Source organism: Melospiza melodia, unplaced genomic scaffold (assembly GCF_035770615.1).
Source record: "Melospiza melodia melodia isolate bMelMel2 unplaced genomic scaffold, bMelMel2.pri scaffold_18, whole genome shotgun sequence".
NCBI lineage: Eukaryota > Metazoa > Chordata > Aves > Passeriformes > Passerellidae > Melospiza > Melospiza melodia.
The window spans coordinates 13,697,449-13,710,250 of NW_026948525.1; the positions used below are offsets into that span (position 1 = coordinate 13,697,449).

At 49.8% G+C, this 12,802-nt stretch overlaps 1 protein-coding gene across 2 annotated transcripts in view; it reads right to left on the reverse strand.

The window, feature by feature from the left end:
* LOC134433442 (uncharacterized) overlaps positions 1–12,802 on the reverse strand; it is a 33,103-nt gene that overhangs the window by 7,379 nt on the left and 12,922 nt on the right. For both annotated transcript variants that reach the window (XM_063182290.1, XM_063182289.1), the window contains exons 4-9: positions 8,472–8,525; positions 8,079–8,141; positions 6,875–7,018; positions 6,469–6,633; positions 5,191–5,355; positions 3,551–3,715 (exon numbers count right to left, since the gene is read on the reverse strand). In XM_063182290.1, coding sequence (XP_063038360.1) covers positions 3,567–3,715; positions 5,191–5,355; positions 6,469–6,633; positions 6,875–7,018; positions 8,079–8,141; positions 8,472–8,525 — 740 coding nt within the window. In that variant the 3' untranslated portion in view covers positions 3,551–3,566. The remainder of the gene's footprint in view (positions 1–3,550; positions 3,716–5,190; positions 5,356–6,468; positions 6,634–6,874; positions 7,019–8,078; positions 8,142–8,471; positions 8,526–12,802) is intronic.

Consider the following 12,802-nt stretch of genomic DNA (forward strand, 5'->3'; position numbering starts at 1 on the left):
CCGGCTTTACAACTTTCACAAAGTTGTGGAGTTTTTTGCTTCTGAAAATCAGGTGGAAGCACAGTCCCACCATCTGCCCTGGACTGATCCAGGCTGCACTGGAAAAGGGTGAAGCTCCAGAACATCTGCAGTATATCGATTTTTTGGGGGAACACAGCAACAGAAGTGTTTGAGAAAGGAGAGAGGATCATCCAGATTCTGCTGGAAGCTGTCTTTGCCATCAAGAAGAGCAAAGTCAAAGGACCTGCCTGAGAGATACAGTTCCTGGGAGTGAAGTGGCAAGATGGACAGTGTCAGATTCCCACTGAGGTCATTAATAAGATCACCGTGATGTCTCCACCAACCAGCAAGAAGGAAACACAAGCTTTTCAAGGTGCCATAAACTTTTGGAGAATGCACATTCCCAAGTACAGTCAGATTGTGATCCCTCTTTACCTGGTCACCCGCAAGAAGAACGAGTACCAGTGGGGCCCTGAGCAGCAACAAGCCTTTGCACAGATCAAGGAGGAGACTGCCCATGCAGTAGCCCTTGGCCCAGTCAGGACAGGTCAGAGGTGAAGAACATGCTCAGTTCTACAGCTGGGAATCATGGTCTGTCCTGGAGGCTTTGGCAGAAGCTGCCTGGAGAGACTCAGGATCCACCACTGCGATTCTGGAGCCGAAATCACAGAGGGTCCAAAGTCAACTACTCTCTCACAGAGAAGGAAATCTTGGAAGTGTTTGAAGGAGTTCAAGCGGCCTCAGAGGTGACTGGCACAGAAGCACAACTCCTCCTGGCACCCCAACTGCCAGTGCTGGGGTGGATGTTTAAAGGAAAGGTTGCCACTACCCACCACAACACTGATACTACATGGAGCAAATGGATTGCTCTGATCACACAGCATGCCTGTATTAGGAATCTGAATCGCCTTGGGATTTTGAAGATAATTACAAACTGGCTGGAAGGTGAAAACTTTGGTGTCACTGACAAAGAGGAGCAGGAACAAGTGACACAGGCTGAAGAAGCTCCACCGTACAACCAACTACCACCAGACGACACATGCTATGCTCTTTTCACTGACCTGATTGGTTCCTGTTACATTGTAGGGATGAACTGGAATTACTAAGCAGCTGTATGGAGCCCCACATGACAGGATGCACAAGCTACCAAAGGGGAAGGTGGATCAAGTCAACTTACTGAACTCAAGGCTGTTCAGCTGGCCCTGGACATTGCTGAAAGACAGAAATGACCAAAGCTCTACCTTTATACCAAATTGTGGATGGTAGCCAATGCTCTATGGGGTTGGCAGGAAAGGTAGAAAAAGACCAACTAGCAGCACAGGGGAAAACCAATCTGGGCTGCTGATGAGTGGAAAGACATTGCCACTCAGGTAGAAGAGCTAGCTGTGAAAGTCTGCCATGTAGATGCCCATGTCCCCAAGAATCAGGCCAGTGAGGAACACCAAAACAATGAGCAGGTAGATCAGGTTGCAAAGATAGGGGTCAAAGACAGATTGGCAACATGAGGGGGAGTTGTTCCTAGCTTGAAGGGCCCACGATGCCTCAGGCCATCAGGGCAGAGATGCCACCTATAAGTGGGTACAAGACCAAGGGCTGGATTTAACCATGGACAGTGTTTCTCAGGTTATCCATGACTGTGAGACATGTGCTGCCATCAAGCAGGCCAAGCGAGTGAAGCCCCTGTGGTACGGTGGGCGGTGGTCCAAGTACAAGTATGGGGAGGCCTGGCAGATTGACTCCATCACACTGCCCCAGACACACCAGGGCAAGCGCTACGTGCTGACCATGTTGGAAGCCACCACTGGATGGTTGGAAACCTACCCTGAGGTAGGTCTCACCAGCCTCAAGCCACTGCCTGTAACATCATCCTGGGCCTAGAAAAGCAAATACCGTGGAGACATAGCACCCCTGAGAGAATTAAGTCGGACAATGGAAACCATTTCAAGAACAGCCTCATCAACACCTCGGCCAGGGGACATTGCATTGAGTGGGTGTACTATATCCCCTACCTTGCACCAGTGGCTGGGAAAGCTGAACAGTGCAATGGCCTGCTTAAAACCACCTTAAAGGCACTGGGTGGGGGGGCTTCCAAGAACTGGGAGATTAATTTAGCAAAGGCCACTTGGCTAGTGAACACTCAAGGTTCCACTAACTGAGCAGGCCCTGCCCAATCTGAGCCCTTGCAAACAACAAATGGAGATAAGGTTCCAGGGGTACATGGGAGAGCTATGCTGGGAAAAACTGTTTGGTTTAATTCTGCCACCAGCAAAACCAGTCCCATCTGTGGAGTTGTCTTCGCCCAGGGAATAGGTTGCACCTGGTGGTTAATGCAAAAGGATGGAGAAACCCAATGTATACTTCAAGGGGACCTTATTTTAGGGTGAACTACCCATGACGCTGTGCTTGTATCTGTATCTGCATGTACATATGTATATAATTTTAAAAAGTTTAAATTTTATGTAACATGTTGGAATGGGAAAAAATTTGAGGTGGATAATATTGAGGGCTGGGTTTTGTTGGTTTTTTTTCTTTCTTGTTCTCTCCTTATTTCTGTAGAATTTCTTCCCAACTGAGTTACTAATGGGAATTGATGGCTTGAGCCAGGCAGTGAGGGGGAACTCTTGGTTTTTTTGGGAGTTTCTGTGGTGGCTGGGTGGGTGGGGCAGAGATACTGGGAGATTTGGGCTGGGGGCAGTTCCTAGCACACTCCTGCTCCTTTGGCACTGGAGGGGACACAGGCTGGAGAGGGAATTCACCACCACTGTGAGACCCCGTCCCTGCTGCCTTCTCCTACCACGATCGTGACCCAGCAAGGAGCCTTTCTTCTGCTGCTGGGTCTCATGTACCCCTGCCCTGCCAAGACATCCCGCAGGTTCCAGCTATTTGCCCTGGAGTTTTGGGGCATTCTCGTTCACTGTCCCGGGATTTTCTGCTCATCCCTGCCCTTCCAGCCTGCTCATTCCGAGAGTCCTGTTGGGGCACGGAGCTCAGCTGCCCCAGGGTTTGTGGAGCAAAGATTCTCCTCCATCCCTCCCCGTCTGGGCCCAGTCGTCATAGCCGCGCGCTCCTGCTCTGTGATTGGTGATGCTGCAGGGGCTGGAGTTCTGCGTACCTTGTTATACATACTAGGAAAGAACTGTGGGACTGGGCTCCTGCTCTGTGATTGGTGATGCTGCAGGGGCTGGTGCTCTGTATGCCTTGTTATACACACCAGTAAAGAATGGTTACTGCTATTCCCATTTCCCATAACTTTGCCTGAGAGCTCCTAATTTCAAAATTATAATAATTCAAAGGGGCGAGTTTACATTCTCCATTCCAAGGGACACTGTTCTGCCTTCCCTAGCAGACACCTGTCTTGTAAACCAAGACAAGGTGTTTCAGTGCCATGGATCACAGAGTGTGCTATGGATCATTTCCATGTTCCCCATGGAAGGACTGTTACTCCCCATCCCCTCTAAGGAGCTGAGGAGGAGCTCACAGGGTGGTTGCCCTGTAGAGAAGCTTTTGCCTTTAGACGGATAAAAGTCTGCCTGGTAATGGCCCTGCTCACCTGGGTTCTTCTTCAGTTACGTGGCGCAAGGCAGAAGGACATGCTTTGTGATCCCCAGATGGTGCCATAAATCTTTGTCCAAATTTTCAATTCCTTGGGAGAGCTGCCAAAGGTTCATATTCAACTTGGATTCCAGGGCCTTTGCAATATCCTCCTCTTCGTTTTCTGGGATGAAAGAACAAGGTCACAGGGTCACTGGTGTTTCCTCCTTGAGCAGGAGACCAGCTATCTGACACAAGCAGGCCCAAAGGCTCTGATTTATCATCCCTTACTGAGGGTCTCTCCTCAGGGCTCACCTGTAGGTGTTTTTTCCTTCCTCTTTTCCCCTTAGAAATCCTCACTTCACAGGAATTCCAGTTGGCCATGAAGGCACAATCTGGACATGATTTTCCCTTTACCCTCACACTTTTAGCAGGGCGGGGACAAGAAACACAGAACAAGTTTTCATCCCTTCTCAAAATCTCATTTGTGCTTTTGGCAGCCCAATAAATAGAGCTCCAGCTTTGAAGTGGGCCACACACTTCATTCCAAGCTCACAATGACTTGAGCCAGCAGGAATTGCAGAGGTTTCCCTGGACTCTTGGGCTGCTCCTTGCCCTGGCTTTGCTGGCTGCAGCTGCAGCAAGAACAGGACTCAGGCCAGGGAAGGCCGATTGTTCCTCAGCTGCCCCTGCCCTGGGGCCAGAGGCTGTTCCCAACACACTCTGTGTCCTGCCCAGGCCCAGGGGCACAGCCTGGGGCCAGCCAGGCCCACACTGGACGCTGTGCCCCAGCTGAGCCTTCCCCTTGCCAGCACCAGCTCCTGTAGGCACAGCTGCTCTCCATAGGCCCTGTGCTCACAGACACGTCCAGCCTCTGCTCAGGGCAGCTCCTCTCCCTGCTGAGCATCCACAGGGAAACAAGGCTGAGCTCATGTGTGCACCAGAGTGGGACCAGGAGTGGGGCAGCAGCAGGAGGGCAGGGGGAGAAGGGAGAGAGATGGGGACAGGACTTCAAGGGGGGACCCTTAGCCAGTATCAGGCAGTGAGAGAACTCCCAGCACACACCCTCTGCAAAGGTGAGGGACAGAAGAGGGATTTTGACCACCTGCACCAGCAGAGAACACTTCAGCATGCACGTGTGTGGCAGCAGCTCTCTGGCTACAGAGAGCAGAATGACTTTCCCAGGCATTGTGCTGGGAAAGGCTGTGAGAAAAACAGAGAGAAGAATGAGAAATAATTCTTATCTTCACTTGCTGCATCAGTTGTTGTGAACATGTGGAACGTGTTATGGAGATTTGTCTACCAAAGGGTCGTTTCTTAATTAGCCAATGATGATGGTGTTTGGACTGGAGGACCAATTAGGTCCACCTGTATTGTAACTGTCTATAAAAGCAATGTGTTTCTTAACAAGTATAGAATAAAGTGATTAATCAGGCTTCTGTGAATCATGAAGCCAATGCGAATTATTACCTGGCTGGAGGCCTGCAAGAACAGACGTGTTTCAGTGCCATGGACGACAGAAGCTGCTCCCCATGGAAGAACTGTCCCTCCCCGTCCCTGCTGAGGAGGTGAGCAGAAGGAGCTCACAGGGTGGCTGGCCTGTAGGGCAGCTTCTGCCTTCAGATGGATGAAAGTCTACTTGGCAATGGCTCTGCTCACCTGGGTTCTTCTCCACTTCTGCTCTGAAAAACTCAAACTCATCCCTTGTGGTCTCCAGACAATCCTGTACATCTTCTGCCACACTTTTAATTCTTCGGGTGAGATGCTGAAGGTTCATATTCAACTTGGATTCCAGGGCCTTTGCAATATCCTCCTCTTCGTTTTCTGGGATGAAAGAACAAGGTCACAGGGTCACTGGTGTTTCCTCCTTGAGCAGGAGACCAGCTATCTGACACAAGCAGGCCCAAAGGCTCTGATTTAACCTCCCTTACTGAGGGTCTCTCCTCAGGGCTCACCTGTAGGTGTTTTTTCCTTCCTCTTTCCCCCTTAGAAATCCTCACCTCACAGGAATTCCAGTTGGCCATGAAGGCACAATCTGGACATGATTTTCCCTTTACCCTCACACTTTTAGCAGGGCGGGGACAAGAAACACAGAACAAGTTTTCATCCCTTCTCAAAATCTCATTTGTGCTTTTGGCAGCCCAATAAATAGAGCTCCAGCTTTGAAGTGGGCCACACACTTCATTCCAAGCCCACAATGACTTGAGCCAGCAGGAATTGCAGAGGTTTCCCTGGACTCTTGGGCTGCTCCTTGCCCTGGCTTTGCTGGCTGCAGCTGCAGCAAGAACAGGACTCAGGCCAGGGAAGGCCGATTGTTCCTCAGCTGCCCCTGCCCTGGGGCCCGAGGCTGTTCCCAACACACTCTGTGTCCTGCCCAGGCCCAGGGGCACAGCCTGGGGCAGCAAGGCCCACACTGGACGCTGTGCCCCAGCTGAGCCTTCCCCTTGCCAGCACCAGCTCCTGCAGGCACAGCTGCTCTCCACAGGCCCTGCGCTCACAGACACGTCCAGCCTCTGCTCAGGGCAGCTCCTCTCCCTGCTGAGCATCCACAGGGAAACAAGGCTGAGCTCACGTGTGCCCCAGAGTGGGACCAGGAGTGGGGCAGCAGCAGGAGGGCAGGGGGAGAAGGGAGAGAGATGGGGACAGGACTCCAAGGGGGACTCTTAGCCAGTATCAGGCAGTGAGAGAACTCCCAGCACACACCCTCTGCAAAGCTGAGGGACAGAAGAGGGATTCTGACCACCTGCACCTGCAGAGAACACTTCAGCACGGAGGTGTGTCAGTGCCATGGGTCACAGAAGCTGCTCCCCATGGAAGGGCTGTCCCTCCCCCTGCCCTCTGAGGAGCTGAGCAGAAGGAGCTCACAGGATTGATGGCCTGTAGAGCAGCATTTGTCCTCAGATGGATGAAGGTCTGCTTGGCAATGGCCGTGCTCACCTTTGTTCATCTCCAGGTATGATCTGAGAAGCCTAAGCTCATGCTTTATGGCTGCTGGCCATTCCTCTACATCTTCTGCCAGAGTTCGAATTCCTCGGGAGAGCTGCCGAAGGTTCATATTCAACATGGACTTCAAGACCCTTGAAATTCCCTGTTCTTTGTTTCCTGAGATGAAAGAACAAGGTCACAGGGTCACTGGTGTTTCCTCCTTGAGCAGGAGACCAGCTATCTGACACAAGCAGGCCCAAAGGCTCTGATTTAACCTCCCTGCTGCTCCCCATTGAAGGACTGTCCCTCCCCATCCCCTCTAAGGAGCTGAGCAGGAGGAGCTCACATGGCGGTTGGCCTGTAGAGCAGCTTTTGCCTTCAGATGGATGAAATTCTGCTTGGTAATGGCCCTGCTCACCTGGGATCTTCTCCAGCTCTGCTCTGATCTCTTGTAATTCTTTGAAATCTTCATGCAGAACTTCCATTTTATTGTTGAGGTCCTGGAACGCCTTGTCCACTTCGGATTCCAGGGCCTTGTTGATCTTCTCCCTCTCCCTCTTTCCTGTATGAAATGACTGGTGTTAGTGGGAAACTGACATTTCTCCCTTGAGTGGGAGCCCACCCATTCTCTCTGAGGATGCTCATATCCTCTTTTCTAAAGTCTCTTCTTGAGAGTCTTTTCTTAGATCTTTCTGTAGGTTGGTTTTTTCTTCCACTCTCTGGAGAAATAATCACTTCAGAGGAATTAGCCACTGTGCTCAAGGTGCAATTCAGAAACAGATTCTTTTTTTTGCCTAATTTCTTTATTCAGAGGACAAACAAAAAGCTCAGACTTAGTTCCCTCATGTCCTGCCTGTTTATCAATTTGTTTTCTCCAGACATCTTTTTCTTAGATCATCCTTTCTAACTCAGCAGCCTTGGAAATGAATTCACTCATCCCTGAAAAACAGAGATGTGGAATTCATAGGCTGATGCACCTGTGGGCACCACATACCACGATCCTGGCTTTCAAATCCTATTCCATCACGAGTTTGGTGTGGGAAGAAACCTTGGCCTCCCTACTGTAGCCCCAGTTTTCTTCCTGACATGAAGACTTTCTCTCTAACAGCTTTTGCCTGTTGAAAGGAGTCTTGGCACCACTTAGAGCCCTTCTAAACATGGGTTTGGAGCTCCAGTGCTGCTGGTGAGGAATACTGGGAGGAACCCCATGGCCTCCTCACTGCCCAAAGGCCTGGACATGGGGGAGAGCCCAGGACATGCTAAATTCCAAGTGTACCTTGAGGCAATGACATTCCTCTGCCAGCATCCCAGCTAGAAAGGGCAGGGGCAGGAGAACAACTGGCCTTAGAATCCAGGGGGTGGGATCCAGCAGGGGTCAGGCTGTGCTGGTCTGTGCTGGGAAAAGCCCACTGCAGAGACATCTGCATCCTGGGATCCCAGGGTCCTGGGCAGCTGCATGGGGATGGGTATGTAACAAAGGACTGGCTGGGGGCCTTTAGAAATGGGAATTTATGAACAGGTGGGACTGCTTGATCTGACTGCACCAGGCCCTCACCTCTGGATCTCCTTCCTGTTTGGCAGGGTTCAGTTTACAGGTAGAGTGGGCAAGGACCGGCACTCACCTGCAGAGAAAGGCTTCTCCCTTTGGTCTCTGTCGCTAAACCCAGGGTTAGATTTCTCCTTTCCTGTTCAAAGAAAGGAAAGGAAATCCCAGAAGGGATGTGCTATGTCTTGAAATTGTTACCAATTGCTAGGAACACCCCTCGCTAGAGTAGGATGTGTCCCTGGTCAAAGAAGGTCATCCTTCTGACCAAACTGATCCCAGCCCAAAGGCCAGGCCTTCTGCTGGGCTCTGGAAGGTGTTCTGCAGGCAACATGCTCAGGAGAGAGACCTCCACTGGCCTCACTTCTCTCAGGGATAACACATCCCATCCCATCCCATCCCCTCCCATCCCATCCCCCAAGGGTTCACAAGGATGGCCACAAACAAGAGGAATAGGATCCAGCACACTTACTTGATCCCTTGAATATAATTTCTATCCATTCCTTAGCTGTATCCCATGCCGTTTCTGGACATCAGGTACATATGAAAATAAAATCAAAGAGAAAACAAGGACATTTAACAAGGACCTTTCCCCAGAGAACTCCAGGACTGCACTGAGCAGGTTCTGGGGCAGAACACAGTATCCCACAGCTGGCCCAGGAACCCCACAGCAGTGCTGCGGGGTTCCTGACCCTCGGGCCCACTGAGGCTCTCCTAGGCCAGGGAGCTGCCTCAGCTGCCACAGCACTCAGGCACCACACAGGTGCCTCAGTCCCACCACAGCTCAGCCACCCACGAGAGGGTGGGTGAGACTCTTCTGCCTCACACCAGGAGTGGAGAGGAACCTCCCAGGCCCCTTCACTGTCCCTTGGCACATTCATTTCAGCCTGACCATCAAAGCCCTGCTCAGCAACACCCCCTGTGTGGAATCCTCTGAATCCCCACTCCTCACTAGGAGGGAAGCTAATCAAAAAACATCTAGTTTAAAGACCAAAGACTCCAAACACTGATTGCTCCCCAGCTGGAATTCCTGTGTTCATGCTAGCACATCTATTTCCTCTTCAGAGGACAGTGATACCTCAGATTCAGACAGTGAATTTCAGGATCAATGGGCAAAAGTCCAAAGAGAAGCAGCTTTGGACAGTAATTGAGATTTTGCTCAAAAACTAAGTCCTAGCAGCCCCAGCTATATACAAAAGAGGGAGATTGCCCAAATGGGAATCTATTCCATAAAAGAAACTTAAAGAACTATGCAAAGCATCTAAAGATCAGGGACATAAATCTCCATATTTTAAATATGTATTACAAGTAACTTTCTCAGCTCATGTGCTTGTCACCCATGATCTTCGTTATGTTATGTCCCTCCTCCTATCACCTACAGAGCTTCTTCTGTGGGAATCAATTTGGAAAAAATAAGTAAAAGCATAAATAAAAATTTACAAAACTGAGGATGGGTGAGCTCATTTTACAGTAGAGCACTTGAATGGGGAAGGACCATATGAAAATCCACAAGACCAAGACCTAAATCCACCCCCAGCTGTTCTAGAGGACGTTAAAAATGCTGCCCCGAATGCTTTATTCTAAACACGGGATGGTACCATCCCACAACAAAGTTTCACTGACATCTGTCACAGCATTGGTGAGACATTTATTGAATTCACAGACAGACTAAAAGATACTATTGATAAACAAGTCAACTGCCCAAGGGCTAGAGAAGAGCTGCTCAGTAAACTAGCAGTGTCCAATGTGAACGAGGAATGCAAAAAAAATTATAAGAGCACTCTCTCCAGACCCTGAATCCACCATTCAGCAAATGGTGGAAGCCTGTACCTATCTCACAACTACAGAACATATGGTAGCCCTGGCAGCCAGCAAACGAGCAGCTGAAGTCTTTCTGGCACAAAATAGACAAAATATGAGATGTTATAAGTGTAGGGAACAAGGCCACCTCAAGGTGGAATGTGACAAAGATTTTGGCAGAGACATCCCTCCACTGGTTGTTCCCTCGGCTGCACGCTTAGACTGTAAAGAACATTCTAAACACCGTCCCTAGGTTCAGTAACACAAGCAGATCAGCATCAGCTGTCTCAATAGCAACACCAGGGAAACTTCCAGCAAAGTGCAGGGTGACCCTGTGCAATGACACCAAATGCCAAGGTGTTCTGTCCCTCTTCCCCACCACCCCGGAAAGTCAAGGCACCAAGGGACTGTGACAACAAGAAAGAGAACCAACTCTCCGAGACCTACTAATACATTCAGGCAAGAACACACCACACGCTCACTGGTAAGGGCCCTTTCCATCCAGTTTGAGGATGAGGCAAGCTACCGAATTCCAGCTGGTGAATTTGGACCTTCTGATGGAGCAAGGGACATTTTAATCATAGGGGATTCCATTAACAGACCAGTTTACAAGTACTTCCAGAAGTCCAAACTGTGGGACCAAGGGATGAAATTACTGTGACCGTCTCATTTGTAGACCCACCTTGGTATTTATCTAAGGGCACACCCATAGTCCAAGGTTTCCTCATAATCAAATGGACTGACATTTTGCCAAAAAAACCCAAAGTTTTTTGGGCAGAGATCGTGAGCCAAGATAGACATCTGATAGAGTGTGGCTTGTTTAACAAAGGGGACAAAGTTTATCTTACAGGTGCAGCAGATACCAGAAAGGACGTGACCAACATTGCCCACTCCGATGGCCACAGGACTGGGAACTGGTGCCAGCCAATCGAGACATCTCTGGGACTGGAGGAGCTGCCACCTCTATGTGGAGCAAACAGACAATTCTTATTGAAGGACCTGAGGGTCAGGTGGCCACAGTAAGACCTTTTGTGGTAAGGGCACCTTTTACCTAATAGCAGAGACCTATTGTCTCAGTGGGGAGCAAGGCTAGAAATCCCCTCACCACCACAGGTGACGTGGTTTGACAGGAAGTAGGTTTTCTGGGATGCTGTAGTCACACCAATGGGTGCTCAGATTTGAATATTGGCACTTGGTTTGGCCACTGGCGCATTGGATATGCCTCTCAGAACACAGGGTTAAAAGCAGAGCTCTCCCTTGGGAAGCTCTCTTGGGTTTCCTGCCGGAAAAGAGTTCGAATCTCTCCCCCGTCCCAGCTGCCGGCTGGGCGGGGGGAGGGGAAGCCATGCGGCCGTGAGGTAGGCTGGGCCTTCGGGAGATGGAGGGAGAGACAGAGAGAGACAGACAGACAGAGAGAGACAGACAGAGACGATGCCTGGGACTGGACTGTTACCTTGAAATTTGATATCATGTGCTGCCAGCACAGCCCGGCCTGTGGAGAAGGTGGGGGGGGCGGGGGGGGGGTGCACCAAGAAGGAGTCTGGCCACTTGTAGGAGCTTTTAAACCCTTCCTAGAAGAGAGATAAGAGTGGAAGGTGAACAAGGAAATGGGCAAGTGCTGAAGGTCTGAGCAAGGGAGAGATGTGAAAAGAATAGAGAAGAACCGTAGGTGGGAAAAGATGATGGAGGATGATGGAGTGGCTTTTATGCTGGACTCTTTTTGTCTAGCCATGGACAGAACCATGTTTCCTTGTGATACAGAGACTGCATCCAGCAGGGGCAATGCCCCGGAACCAAGAGGGTTCAGTGTTGATGCCCCTCAGCCCCTGGGGGAATAATTTGGAGGGGGGGACAGGTGTCCCGAAGGAGACACTGTGCCCTTTTTGGAATGGGACAAAGCATCCTTAAAAGATGACCCTAGAAGCATCTCTGGTCCTTGTTCAGTGGTGAGAGCACTGGACATGAAAGGAAGAGGTCACCATGGCACAAGAAGGACTTCTTTCCTCTTGATGAACTGAAGATTGATTGTCTAAAGGGTGGTGCTGGAACAAGAGCTGGTGATTTTTGGGGATGGATGGACGTATTGGAAATCTAGTGGGGAGGAGGAGGAAATGTATTTGCAAGGTTTTCATTTTCCTGTGTGTGTTCCTTTTTATATATAGTTGTAGTGTAGTTAATAAAGTTTTGTTTTCTTTATTTCTAAGCAGGAGCCTGCTTTGCTTATTCCTGGTCACATCTCACAGCAGACATCAGGGAGAGTGTATTTTCATGAGGGCACTGGCATTGTGCCAGTGTCAAACCATGACAACAGGATTTCGAGCTGGGGCCGCTGTGGAGCGTCCTGCCACACTGCTCACATGGAAAACTGATGAACCAGTGTGGGTTGATCAGTGGCCCCTTTCAGAAGTAAAGAGAAAGGCGCTTGAATTCCTCGTGCAGGAGTAGTTTTACAAAGGCCACATAGTACCATCCATTAACCTTTGGAACACCCCTGTCTTTGTCATTTGTAAACCAGTCAAAGACAAGTGGAGGCTCCTGCAAGACCTCAGGAAAGTCAATGAGGTAATTGAAGACATAGGCCCTCTGCAACCCGGCCTACCCTCACCCTCAATGCTCCTGAGAGATTGAGAATTGGCAGTCATTGATATAAGAGATTGCTTTTTTAACATCCCCCTCCATCCCAGAGATGCCCCAAAGATTTGCATTTTCCATGCCATCAATTAATAGACAAGCCTCTCTCAACCGCTATCAATGGGAAGCTCTTCCCTAAACACTGTAAAGTTCACCAGCTATCTGTCAAATGCTTGTTGGTTGCATTCTCTCGCCCATTCAAGAAAAACTTCCTGATGCCATAATTTTTCACTCTATGGATGATATTTTAATATGCACTGAGACTGACTACTATTTAGAGACTGTTCTCAAAAAGACTATTCAAGCCATTGAAAGAGCAGGACTTGAAATTGCTACAGAGATGATTCCGCACACCTGCCCATGGACCTACCT